General features: G+C 41.1%; 1 protein-coding gene across 1 annotated transcript; it reads right to left on the bottom strand.

Moving 5' to 3' along the window:
- Positions 1-9277: 9277 nt before the first annotated feature.
- Positions 9278-13730, bottom strand: RPS3A (ribosomal protein S3A). Its single transcript, XM_080797519.1, has 6 exons — positions 13198-13730; positions 12357-12460; positions 11838-12025; positions 10284-10492; positions 9626-9735; positions 9278-9450 (listed from the first exon to the last, which is right to left on the bottom strand). The coding sequence occupies exons 1-6, from the start codon at positions 13257-13259 to the stop codon at positions 9329-9331; spliced, it is 795 nt and encodes a 264-aa protein (XP_080653645.1). The 5' UTR covers positions 13260-13730; the 3' UTR covers positions 9278-9328.
- Between the last annotated feature and the right edge of the window lie 725 nt (positions 13731-14455).

Raw genomic sequence — 14455 nt, 5'->3', positions numbered from 1 at the left:
GTAAAATTGTTAAGGGGTGAAATAGATACATATTTAATTTTATTTAAAAGCTGCCTGTCTGGGGCACCTGGGTGGCTCAGTTTAAGGTAAGTGGCCAACTCTTGATTTCGGCTCAGGTCATGACCTCAGGATTGTGAGATCTAGCCCTGCATCAGGCTCCCAGATCAGCAGGGAGTCTTTTGAGATTCTCTGCCCTGCCCTCTGCTCACCTTTGCTCGCTCACTCACTCTCCCTTAAAAAAAAAAAGGCTGGGGGTGCCTGGGTGGCTCAGTGGGTTAAAGCCTCTGCCTTCAGCTCAGGTCATGATCCCAGGGTCCTGGGATCGAACGCCGCATCAGGCTCTCTGCTCAGCGGGGAGCCCGCTTCCTCCTCTCTCTCCTGCCTGCCTCTCTGCCTACTTGTTATCTCTGTTTGTCAAATAAATAAATAAAATCTTAAAAAAAAAAAAAAAAGGCTGCCTGTTTTCCAAAGTGTTTTACCATTTTACACTCCATTAGTGATATTTGAGAGTTCCAGTTACTTCACTTCTTAACAGCATTTGGTTTTTCCTTTTTTTTTTTTTAAGATATTATTTATTTTGAGAAAGAGCAAGAGAGCACAAGCAGGGGGGAAGGGCAGAGGGAGAAGCAGACACCCACACCGAGCAGGGAGCCTGATGTAGGGCTCGATCTCAGAACCCTGGGTTCATATCCCAAGCCAAAGGCAGACATTTAACCACTGAGCCACCCGGGTGCCCCAGCATTTGGTTTTAACAGTCTAATTGTATTGTCTGTTTCTGCCACTGTAGTGAATTATTTTTCTTTTGAACAAAAACAATTACCGTTCCACAAACAGACTAAGAGCTAATGATACCTGCAGTAGACTTCGTGAATGGTCTTAGCAAATGGAAGCTCACTACCCTTGCTTTCACACTTGCATTGCCTATCACAATATTATATCCAACAGAGAATTAATCACCAATTAAATTGGTGTGATTGGATATTTAATACTATTAAGGAATTACTGAAAGTTAGAAGTATGTTAATAGAATTGTGTTTATGTTTTTGTTTTTGTCTTAAGGAATTGTTTTAGACTTACCTGATGAAATACTTACATTTAATATCTGAAATTTGCTTCAAAATAATTGAGGAGAAGAAAGTGTCAGTGTTTGACATTTTACCTAACATACAAGCTGAAAATTTAGCCTGTCACCATTTCATGGATGCTGGCAAAAGACATGAGACTCCTGGGTCAGAAATGAAAGGATTTTTTTACTCATAGCAAACCAATAGCCAAAGCTTCATGTTCATTTGTTCCAGTTTCCCATGCCCCTCAAATCCCACAGAGGTAATGCAAAGGGCCCGTCAAATAGTGGATTGCATTCCAAAAAAGGAACACTAAGATTTAGCACTTGCGTAGTAAGTGGAAGCAAGCCTGCTCTTTTTCCAGGGGGAGACATCACGTCATCCCTCAAGATTGGCCACAAGGATGCAAACACAAACCTGAGAAATGGCCCCAAAGAGCAAGCAAAGAATTGTATTTTTGGCTTACTCAACAAGCACATGCAGGGACACTTGGGCTCTATAGCAGATTGCTTCTCACAGTTCACTCAGTGTGACATGTTCATAGCCAAATTTGAATTTTTATATGAATATGCTTCTCCATCAACCACTCTGATTAATCAACAGAGGTTAGAATCTCACAGCACAGAGCTAAGACTGTCATCAGTCAGACTTGAAGCAACAGATGAAGCCAACGTATGTATTGATCTCATTCCTTCTACACATAGCCAACTGTGAATAAGCCCAAGAGGGTAGCAGTAGTTCTTATTTGAGGCAGCCATGATTGATTCTAAGTCCAGGCCTTTATTCATTATAAACTGTGCAAATGAGTTTCAACTGATCTGCTCATCTTTGGTGTCATTTTCAATCATTACAGGGGAGTAGATGGGCAAAAAGCAACCGCTGTATCCAGTGGACATGACCCATTTTTTTCCCCCATCCAAAAATACAACCAAAAGGGCAAAGGTAACTTCACTTCAGATTTTGCCGTCAAGCCTGATTGGGATTATCATCACATTGGTTTGATTAAGTCACAGGGACAGTGTCACCAAATAGTTGCAGCTCCAGTTGCCATTTTTGGCATTAACTGAAAGCCACTCAGACATCAAAAGCATGTGATCAGCCAGATCAAATCAAGGTTGTGTTGATCTGCCAGTTTGTACACATTTGCATTTGGGAGCTGCGGTTGATGGCGTCAGGCATAGCAGAATAGTTCAGAACCATACATGTCTATATGAGTTTTCTTGTTTTTTTGGCACATGGACCCAGATGAGAAACCCAGGAGCAGGTCAGACTGTTAGCTGCAACTGCCATATGATTTAGGTAGGAGTTTTAGATTAAGGTTAGCTGTTCTCAACTGGGAGCAATTTTTTTGGCTATTTGGCAATGTCCAATGTCATTATTGTCACAACTGGGGGAAAGGAACTCCTGGCATCTAGTGGGCTGAGGCAAGTGATACTGCTGACCATCCCACAATGCACAAAACAGCCCTTCACAACACTGAATTTTCTAGCCTAAAATATCAACTGTGCCAAGACTGAGAATGATCTAGGTAACAAAGAGTACATTAATTGCTGCGCTGCCCTCCCTCCTAGGATCTAAGGTGTTGTCTCCTCCAATGCCAGAGGAGATGTTAATTTCATCTTTTCTCCAATCATCCCCACTTTCACCCAGATCTTTTGTCCTGATTATCACCCAGAAGGCAGCCAAGAGACGATCCTTTTCTGGGGACTGCCATATTCTGTGACCCCCAACTACCTTACTCAGGTATGTAGAACCAGGAGGAAGTGAGGGTGGTAGAATCAGAAACCTGTTCCCAATGCCAGGCGATGCTAGATATCTGTGGGTGGCAGAAAGCCATGAGATATCCTTCAGACACTCTGCTAAGTGGCCTTTGTGACAAAAAGTGGCCCAACGCCAGATCGCAAGTGGTCTGGAAAGCTAAGAACGTGGCACGTATGACATTAGTTTCAAGGGCTACAGTTGTATGGTCAGATGATCAGAGTGGAACAGCAACATCATAACCATCAGTTGCCCTGAGTGGTGGCAACATAGTCCAGTGGAGTCAGCCTGTCAGTAGTCAGTCTGTGCCATCATTCACCTCGGGACACATGGGCCAGCTTTTGGCAGGAGTCACACGTCTGGCATGCATGAGAGTTTTTTGCTGTGTGCACGGCCCTTAATGGTGAACGTGTTGCCATGTGTGGTGGCAATCCAGGTGGTGCAGGCTTGATCAGTAGTTTGATTCTACTAGGTCATGTCAGAGCTGGCCTTTACCAGATGGCCCAATCAATAGCTGCAATTTGTTCCCACAATTCAAGGCCTAAAAAAGGGATGTTTTTAATCTGTCTATATTACAGTCTTTAAAGTGGCAGACCAGATGGCTAGGCCGTGGGCAAAGAGTCAGCAAAGGAGGCTGTTGATCAAGGGACGGATTGGCAGGTCTGTGAGAACCGCCTTGAATTCAGCTCGCTGAGCAGTGACCACTCCCTTTAGTTCTGCATAGCGTAATGAGTACCATCAGCTTGCAACTTGGCCGAGCCACCAGTGATTGAGTGTGTATTCCGGGGATCTCTATGAAGTGAGGGCCCCCATGAGCTAGCAGCTATGCTTCAGCCAACGGGTTGGGAGACACGGATTCCCAAGAGTAACCATCACAACCTCATGCAAAATGAAGATGCTAAAACTGTTGCCATTTTTATTTGACCGGAAAGGCCCATTTACTGAGATGTATGCTTTCTCCAATACCCAAAGCCTCCAAGGAGTTGGGCCTCCTTTTGTAGCAGGTCAGAGACCTGCCTTGATTACTAAAGGGATTAAATATTCTAAATCCACCCACACAGTCCCAAGAAACTACTTGGTGAGCAGGTCCCTTAATTTTATTGGAGTTTTCCAAACACCCCTGTTGGAAGGGTGATAAAAACTAGCCTACGAGAGTAAGGATCCTGCCTTACCAACTAATAGGACATCTACAGAGTGAAAATGCTGGTCACCAAAGAGTAGAGGCCCTTGTGTTAAATCCTAGCCCACCCACTGGTGGTGAATGGGTGGCGAGTTTGTCCTATTAACACTTTCTAAAAGTAGCAGTGCCCTGGATGGGATAATCTTTGAAACTTTATAAGCATTTATAGCACATGGATAAGTATACATCGATCTCGGCCTTAGCAGAATATACAGTAGTATGCTGGACTGACCCAGAAGTACACGTACGCACACACACACATTTATTCAGCAAGTATAATTTTTTTTTCTCCGTTGCAACTTTTGCCCAAACCCTGTCAGTTAATTTAGATGTTTTATTTTCTTACTTATAGCAGGTGTCAGTAAGCTTTTTCTGTAAGGGGCCAAGGAGCAAAACTGAGAATACTATGTAGGCATAATGAGCAGAAACAAAATCCTGCAAAATTTTTAAGTAGAAGCTGTAACAGTTGAGTATTTTTTTAAAAATATTTTATTTAGGGGCGCCTGGGTGGCTCAGTGGGTTAAAGCCTCTGCCTTCGGCTCAGGTCATGATCTCAGGGTCCTGGGATCGAGCCCCAAATCCGGCTCTCTGCTCAGCAGGGAGCCTGCTTCCTCCTCTCTCTCTCTCTGCCTACTTGTGATCTCTGTCTGTCAAATAAATAAATAAAATCTTAAAAAAAAATATTTTATTTATTTGACAGAGATCACAAGCAGGCAGAGAGGCAGGCAGAGAGAGAGGAGGAAGAAGGCTCCCCGCCAAGCAGAGAAACCGATGCAGGGCTTGATCCCAGGACCCTGGGATGACCTAAGCCCAAGGCAGAGGCTTTAACCCACTGAGCCACCCAGGCGCCCCGAGTAAATTTTTTTAAGTTTAGTAATAGTTTTTCCTTTTGGGGTTGGGGGTGACATTTCCCTTAGTGTTCAAGTCAGCAATCTCCGTAAACTGCCAGTGTTCATCTATTAATGCTGATTTGTAAGATTTTATGTCTTGCACCTTCAAAGGGGTCTTTTCAGGTAGGTGATAGAAAAGTTGTTACTGTGTTGTTGCAGTGTGCACTGTGCTGCCCCTTAGTGTGAAGCAATGAGTGTGCCACAGCGGTCTGTCCCAACTACTCAACTCTGCCACTGCAGGGCCAGTTACCTAAAACTGAATGTGGAGCTGTGTTCCAGGTAAACTTTGTGTATACTGAGATTTGAATTTCATGTCATTTTCACATGTAGTAACTATTTTTTTCAGCCATATGAAAACGGAAAAGCCATTTTTAGCCTGCAGGCCATCAAAAAACAGACACTGGCCAGACGTAGCCCATGGGCAGTATTAGCCAACACATTCTACAAAAATATAACCTAAGGAATTTATCACATGGATAGTTAGGCACTAGAACAGCTGCCAGGAAATCACAAAGAAGTCCCAATAAAGGAAACCAATCAAGGGAACAGAAATGCTAACAACCTTAATTTATGAAAATTCTGCCTCCAAAAAGAATTGAAATTACGTATTTACAGAGTATACTGCATACCTGAGACTATTCGGTCAGAACAACGACCAAGATATATTTTATAAACTCACTGGATTTAAAAAAAAAAAAAAAAATCTCTGGGCTTCTAGCCAAAACAGAAAGTGACTGGTAAGGGAAAGAGTTAGAAAAATCATCATCAGACCTTCATTACCAATGTAATGTTTAATGGCAGAGGAAAATGCAGGAGCATATTTAAGATGCTCAAAGAAAAAAAAAATAAAAGCTACTTTCAGGAATAAAGACAAACTATACTAAACATGCAAGAATTCAGAAAATAATGCCATGAGAACTTCCAGAGGAACTGACCAGAGAACAAGCTTCAAACAAATTTAACTACATAGCTATCAATGCAAGAACTGGAAGTGGGCATTAAGGCTATACATACTTGTAGCAATGAAACTACGTAAGCCCTAAGAGGGAGAATATAAGTAATGGCTGTGTGCTCAAGCAATGTCAGGCCAGCTGTAAGAATTTAGTGTGCCAGGGCTCCGGGGCGGTTCCATCAGTTTAGCATTCAACTCTTGGTTCTGGCTCAGGTGGTGAGCTGAGCCCCATGTCCAGCTGTGATTCAGTGCTTCAGTGCTGAGTTGGCTTCAGAATCTCTCCCTTTCCCTCCTCCGTCCCTCTCCCCACTTGCACATGTGCATTCTCTTTAAAAATAAATAAAATCTTAAAAATTAGCGGGCCATGTCACATTCTTTAAAAAACTGTTCCATAATTCATATTGGTGGTGGTGAGACAACTGTGCATGCAACGTGGGATGAATAATGATGCCACATTCTATCATACCATTGTGACATGATTATGTCCAAGTCTTTTCCATCTTTCAGGTGCCACCCACTTCCCTTGGCCTATGGCCCTTTCCCCATCAAAGCAAGTAACATCAAGCAGAATCCTCACGCTCCCTTACCCCAATCTCTTTCTTCCGCCTCGTCTTTCCAGTTAAAAACCTGTAGAATTACATAGTGTGCACCCAAATTATCTAGGATACTCTTCCGAGCTTTTTTTTTTTTCACATTAGTACACACTTTCAAATACCTCTCAACTGTACACATTCAGAAGCAAAAGCCACTTTAAAAAAAAAGGGCAAAAGCCAGTTTAAGATCACCTGTTAGGTTTACTGCCTAATCCAATCATGCCTGAACACAAAGCTCTTCAGTAGTTTGTTTTTGAAGGTTCCTGTATCCCTGGTTACAGCAGCTGTTTTCCAAGGAAAGACCAAAGTGAAACTGTTCCAATTAGAATCAAGTAGAGAAAAGCCAAATGTAAACATTTAGGATCTCTGTATTAAGTTTATAAGATTTAAAGGGGAAACAGGAAACAGAATTACCCTTTACATATTTTCCACTGGTTGGAAGTCACCCACCTTCAAGCTGGCCAAGAATGTAACTTAATTAAACCCATCATCAAACAGGCTGAACCATTTAAAAAATCCAATCACATATTCTTTCTGAACCATTTTCAAATGAATCCTTGTTTAGATAAAACAGAGCTATGCCAAGCCCTATATAGATGTAGCAGATTGGAGCTTGACTGCTAATTAACACCAATAAAAACCACTTAACTCAATTCCTGAACCCTACCCTCAGTAACCTCTTTTTAGACCTGACTTCTGTCCGCCCTAGAAAGGAAGCCCCTGTATTTGAGATCCAAATGTACAACTAATGTTTTTCACTGAAAACATTTACTTCACTATAGGGTATTAATAGGAACATCATTCATTCCTTTATCCAACAAACACTGAACTCTTAGGCCCTAGAGGTATAGTGGTGAACAAGACCAAAAAGCAATCCTCATGGAATATTCTAGTAGACACTAAACTACAGAAAAAAGTTTAATGGGAAATTGGGAATGCTGGAGGATATGGCACAATTTTTAATAGGCCAAGCCCATCATGGGGGTCTACTGAGACTTAGAGGTTAAGGAGCAAGCTCTGTGACACTTAAGGGGAGAGCATTCCAAGCACAGGGAGAACAAGTGACAAATCCCTAAGGTTAACAATGTACCTAGCCCATCCAGGAATAGAGAGGGCAATCTGGCTAGAAATGTTAAGGAATGGTAATTAGAGGTCAGGGATAATACCAATTTGGGCCTTGAGTGAACAATCTGGCAGTAACAATCTGGGTAGTAATGGAAGATTTTGGCCTAAAACCTAAGAGTAAACTGTTAGGATCCAGAACACCATTTTAGACCTGTCAAATATGAAACACCTATTCTCTATCCAAGTAAAGATATCAAGTAAGCAGTTGGACAGACAAACCTATAGTTCAAAGAAAGGTACAGGCTAGAAATAAAATATCTGAAAGTCAGTTTAAAATATTGAATAGTATCTAGGGAGAGTATTGGTAACTGTCCAAGGACTAAGCCCTAGGCCTCTCCAACAAGTCTGAGATGAACTAGTAATGGCTACTGACATGGGAGGAAATCTTTTTAAGATTCTCAAAGAAAATCAACTGTCAAATGTCACTAGAGGCACATAAAAGGTCATAAATAGACCATTTAGACTTAGCAACAAAGTCACTGTAACTTTCACAGCCAACAGCTTATGGATGTGTCCAATTGGGTAATTTTAAAAGTAAAATTAAGATACAGTGAAAATGGTTTACTCAAACATCAAACAAAAAACTGCTCACTTTCCAAGAAAAAGTATGTATCGTCAACTTTTTTGAGCTTTGCTCTACAAGGGGTTTGGGTAGGGTGCCACCTGTAAAGGTAGACTTCAGAATGTATGCTGATGAAAGGGACTGGTCAAATAAATACCAATAAAGGTAAAAAGTGCTAAAGCCATGAGCTTGATTAACCAAGAGGGAAGGCAAAAATGCCACTATATACATACATGGCAGATTGGGAATTTGTCAAGTTCTTTTCTCTCATCTACTTTAAACTCTTCTAATGATTTTAAGGTCATCAGCTGATTGAAAATGAGAAAGTTGGAGGTGAGCAGGACTACAGAAAAGAATGCGTAAACGGTAGAGGAGGAATTATTGGCTAGTGTGCAACATCAAATACACACTTATTAACAGGTATCAACAACCAATTTCTCTAGCCAAGTTCAACTCCCAGTACTAGTACACAGTATGACACTTTGCAGCTTTAGGGAAAAGATCATTTAGGTTAAAAAATAAAATAAAAGTTAACGGGCTCTTCCCATTATTCAATCAGTCTAGCATAGTGGTTCTCCAAGTATGGTCCCTGGCCATCACTATCACCTGGAAACTTTGTTAATGCAAATTTCAAAAAAAGGGCAAGTTTTCAGGTCTCACACTGCAACCAGTGCATCAGAAACTCTAGGGCAGGGCCCTGCCATTATTTTAACAAGCCTTCCAAATGGTTCAAGAACCATTTAAGGGATGCCTGGGTGGCTCAGTCAGTTAAGCGTCTGCCTTCTACTCAGGTCATCCCAAGGTCCTGGGACTGAGTCCAATGTCAGAATCCTTGCTCAGCAGGGAGCCTGCTTCTCCCTCTGCCTCTGCTGCTCCCCCTGTGTTCTGTCAAATAAATAAAACCTAAAAAAAGAAAAAAACACTTAAAAACATACACCATGTTAAAAAAAGAAAAAGATTTCCTTTTATTACCCCTCCGTAATACTTCCATCCAGATGACTACAACTTAAAATGGATCACTATCTTTTGCAGCTATTTAGTAACCTAGAGCAATGGATAAAATCCATTCAACAGTTCAGAAAAGTTCACATCACCATCAGTTCAGAGTATCTGATTCACCAAGCCTATGTTATTTAAAAAGAATCATCAGAAATTAAACATCACAAATAAGATTTTTTATTTGTCACCATTGAATGTCTGAATTTTAAACAGATTCTTGGACTGGTGGCTCATATCCATCAGCTCGTTCCACTTTAGCACCAGTCTCATCCCCAGTAGCTTTTCCAGAACTACTACCTTCACCATGAAGCTCCATGAGCTTTCCCACTAAAAGAAAAAAAGAAAGAATTTTTATAGCACACCATTTTCTTAAAACAATGTCTTCAATACTATACAGGCAGGACAGAAAAAAAATATATCATCTGGACTAAAAAAAAACGAGACACCAATATATCTTGCCGCACATTATTTTTCTCAGGAATCCTATGACCTTTTAACTTACATTCAAACTTGGGCTTCTTCAGCATTTTTACTTTCCTAACGAAGACATCATGGAGTGGATAAATAGACTGACAAGCTTTTTCTATATCTTTTCCAATGCTGTCTGGAATCCTGCAAACCAGTAAAGAAGGGATAAATATATACACATTAATACCCACCTCATTTAATCCACTCAAATCCTCTTGTAAGACAGTCCATTATTGCCCTTTACTGGTAGAGATTAAATGACCTGAATTATACAGCCAATTAGTAATAAAGTTAGCATTTGATCTTTCTGCCTTTTCTATTTCACCCTCTTAAGCCAACTGCATGGGAACATCAGAAAAATGTTAACAGTTTTATCAGTGGACATCATCTGGGACCGAAACATCTTGTCATCATCTATTCCCATACATCACTGACAGTGGAAAGTTTAGTCTTTTCAGTATATTTTCTAATTAAGACAAAAGCATTTCCTATACTTCAGGTCTCACTATGAGACTGCTTCATTCAAATAAGGATAAAAAAACCAAATTACATTTACTGAGCACTTAAAATATTTTAAGGGACATGTAGCCAGAGAGTTTCAGACAGGATTTAAACACAGGTCTGAGAAGTCCTTCATCAGAGGGATAAGAAGAGATTCAAGGTTATGAGGTATGAGAAAAACAAACACTTACAATTTATTGACCACTTCTTTCAAGTCATTTGTCTGAACCTCTCGGGTCATGATCTCCATCATCTTTTTCCGAATTTGGCGGACCTGTTGATGCTGAGCGTAAGAGGTCTTCCGAATCTGATTATTGCGTTTTTTAGTAAAACCAACACAAAATAGACGAAGCAAATAACCATCGGTAGTCTTGACATCAACATGAGCTTCAATCATGGTCTAGTGAAAAAAGGTATTGTCAGATGTACCAGGTTTTAATGTTATTAATTTATAGCCCTCAAATTCTAATATAAAAACGCTAGAAAAAACAAATACATGATCATCATACAAACTACAGGCCTAATTTACAGAATTAACTTCCTTGAAGTGAACTTACCCAGTTACTCCAAATCTTACTACCTTTCATGTCTAATTAAATTAATACCAAGTCCTCTCAACTCTCTTCCCTAGGTTAACACTTCTATCCCAATCTCAGCAGCATCCAGCCCCGTTTCTTTTACATGCCAGACTTTTTTTCCCACCAGTCAACTGTACACCTCTACATCTAAGAAAACCGGTTCTGAGACTCTAGTCTACACTTAGGTCATTCTTTTTTTAAAAAAAGTATTGTCTGAGTAGGTAAAATACTGCTACAACACTAAATGCATATTTTTAAATATAACTTTTGTTCCAAACTGAAGTATGATGATGATTAAATACTCAATTTCACAGCTAAAATGTTGGTAAGTAATCCACTAACTACTCATATTTTTGCCTCAAGTAAAAAAATGAAAACTACCTTAGGTAGCAACAAAAACCGAAATACTGCCTTTGCATTTTGTAAATTGTATACTTTAGTTTAAAAAATGAGTAATACACTTATAGCGAAAGGATGTTAGAGTATTTCCAGAAATTAACCATAAAACCTTCAGGGAATGTCAGAAATAAATGTAACGGTATAATCAATATGTATCATTTGGGACCGAAACATTTTGTCATCATTCATTCCCATATACAAAACATCCCAAAACTGAATGATTAGCCAAACACATCTGAACCAATGTAATTATTTCCTGTAATAACAATGCCTTCTAAATGCTTTGTGTCAAAGCATTGTGCATTATGCACACGTTCTGTGCATAAGCATGTTTTCATGGCTCTTTTATTTCATCTTTGTAACTCCCAAGAAGTGATACTCTTACCTACATATCATTTTATACAAAAGAATCAAAGCCCAGCAAGCTTTAAGTTACTTGCCAAAGAGAACACAATTGGGAAACTGAGCAAGGATTCCAACCTCACAGGAAGCTTTGCCACTCTTATCAACTCAGATAACCCAATTTTAAAACTTGGAAAAAAAGATAATAAATCTTGAACTCCAGTTAAATAGGATGATCATGGCTCACTCATTGCTTTACTCAAGTTCAAGAGTGCCAATCCCAGAGTCAGCACTCGATAAAAGCTACAAAACATTATGGATTTGAAATATAATCTACTTCAATCACATACGTTCCTTCTTTTCCTAACAGGGCATCCTTGACCATGCACGCCAGAACACCATGCACTAAAGAACTTCTGTTCTCACCTGCCATTTTTTGACCATGGAGCACATTTTGTCCCGGGTAAGATCCATGCCATGGAAATTCGTCAGGCAGTTTTTGCCCTGAACATCCTCAGTAATTAGCTTGAATTTTCTAAATGCAACTTCATCATTCTGCAGATCAGCAAGACTCACTTCAAAAACACGACCCTTGAGGCCATCAGATGCGATTTCTAGAAAACAATAAATTGTCTTATTATCATTAGGAACCACGTAAAGTCAAGAACATTCATGCAGAAAGTTAATGTAAATTATAAAGACCCTAACTTTTGTTAGCCAAATTCCATGTGGACACCAATGACTTACTGACAATCTTCACAAGAAACTCAATAATACCTAAGCACATTTTCTTAGTAATTCTAAAAGCACCACCTTCCTTCCCCAAGTGTTGTACCAAACAATCACCACCGTGGCCAAAGCTGCAACCAAGAGCTATTTCTACTTAGTTCTCCCACCAGCAGACCTATTTAAAAAAAAAAAAAAAAAAACCAAGAAAATACTCACTGGTTCCTTGAGTTCTTGTGACTAATGTTTTTCCAATATTTCTTATATTGAACATAGCTGGTGCTTTCACATCATACCAATCTTTCTTAGAAAATGGATCAACCCTGTATTTTAAAAACAAGTAAGTTTTACCGCAGATCACGTAATTCTTACTGAGTTTTTAAAACTTTCATCATTCTAAGGATCATAAATGGCTAACTGGCATGTAAGCAACTGGAGTCTAAGAACCTACTCCCTTCAGTGAGGTGCAAACCTAGCTCTCCCCACTGTCTGCTTCACTGTACACAGACCGGACACCGAAAAAGTTATGCCATAAATGTACATACTTCCCACCCCATCGTTTCTTCGGCTTCACAAGAAGCATTGCCTCTAAATTACACGCACGTCTCTTGAACCTTCCTGGTAATGAAGATACGTAGTGGTAGCCCTGGCTCTGCAAGGACTCACACGAACCCAAAAGCAACTCCAAGGGTCCCACCTGGCCCAAACAGAGGAAGGGGTGCGGGGTCTCGGGTGAACAAGCTCTCGAGAGCAGTACCATCGACTACCCGTGAAATTTACAAGGCCAAGGAACCCGCAATACGAAACACCCAAGCCTCAAAGAGCATCGGCAATTTAGCTCAAAAGCGGGCGCACAAGTCCCGGAAGGCCAAAGGAAAGAAGACAGCCCGTAGCGATGCAGCACCATAACCCCCAGGCCTCCGTTCTGAGTTACTAACTCGGCACGGCCCTCGCAATCCACTTGACATCCTCACCATCCGGCTCACACCACCATCCAGAACCCGCCTGCCGAGCCCAGCATGACCCCAAAAAGCTGGGGGCCGGGACAGGAGACACTTACACTTTCTTCTTGGCTCCCTTTTTGCCGCCTTTCGTAAGGCGCTTGTTCTTGCCGACCGCCATGGCGCTGCTCAGGGAGCCAAAAGGGCGGAAGTAAAATTCACGCGAGAACTTAGGCGTACTGGGAGAGGCGTGCCATCTACGGGACCTTCGGTCTTGCGTTTTTCCGGCGTCAAAGATATCGCGACAACAGAAAGAGGAACTCCGACTGAAGCTGCGACAGCGCCCTCACGTGTGTGGAGACTGCGCAGCACGCCGCGGGCGGCTCTCCAGGACGCCGCGCTCGGGAGGGGCGGGCGCTGGCACGGGCGGCTTCAGGTACGAGCCAGTGGTTGCGGGTGGTTTCCGTGGCTCTGACGCCCGGAAGTAAGTGTCGGTGGCAGGAGGCAGCCTTTCCACGTTGTTAAAAAAGAACTTAACGGTTCGCTCTTTTCTTCTGGAGAGTGTGGGATTCGGAATCAGACCGCAGATCCAGGTTCAAATGCTAGTTTCAATATTTAACCTGGTGACTTGTCTGTGCTTCAGTTTCCTTGTATTTAAAAAGGAGATCGTAATATAATCTGCCTCATAAGGCTGTTAGTAGGATTAAATAAATTAGTAGGATTAAATAAATTAGTAGGATTTAAATAAATAGTATTAAATAACTTTAGAGATACTGGTAGTGTTCCGCATGTTGATAGGATTGCTGGTTAGTGGGGAATGTTCACTTGTGAACATCAAGTTACACACTTGTGTACTTTTCTATAGGTTTATTATACATTAAAACGAAGTTAATGTGATTGTTTCCTTGAAGGACTATGATTCCACCATCCCAGATATTTTAATTTTTCAAGAAAAGCTGAAAATCACCAAACTTCATTTTTCTGCAGCTGATGCAAAAAAAGTCTTTTTAATTCTAGGGTTTTAACAGAATACATCCTGGTTAGATGAGGCTCACAGCTTTAAGTAGTGCAGCCCCTGGAAAGCTGGCCCATACAGGCCTGATACTCAGCCAGAGGTACGTTGAGTTCTGGTCCCTAACATTCCCTCTGGCAAAAACCCTGTGACCAAGCCAGAAATCGGTTCCCACTCACAAGGCCCCACAAACCTTTAATCCTGTAATCCCTTTCAGTCCTCCTAACCTCCATCCCCTACCTCCTACTACTTCCACCATCCAGAACAGTCTTCCTAAATCTCCAATCCTATTCTGAGATCTTTCAGTAATACCATTAATCTAAGGCGCTTATACCATAAAGTCCTTATTTTATAACAATACGAGT

This window comes from Martes martes, assembly GCF_963455335.1.
Source record: "Martes martes genome assembly, chromosome: 2".
NCBI lineage: Eukaryota > Metazoa > Chordata > Mammalia > Carnivora > Mustelidae > Martes > Martes martes.
This window is presented reverse-complemented; position numbering and strand designations above follow the sequence as displayed.

Coding starts and splice junctions, on each gene's coding strand:
- RPS3A (XM_080797519.1), bottom strand. CDS start 13,259: ATGGCGGTCGGCAAGAACAAGCGCCTTACGAAAGGCGGCAAAAAGGGA. Junction 10,493..11,837: donor CCATGGTCAAAAAATGGCAG/GTGAGAACAGAA, acceptor TTTTTTCACTAG/ACCATGATTGAAGCTCATGT. Junction 9,736..10,283: donor AAAGAAGTGGTCAATAAATT/GTAAGTGTTTGT, acceptor ACTGGTTTGCAG/GATTCCAGACAGCATTGGAA.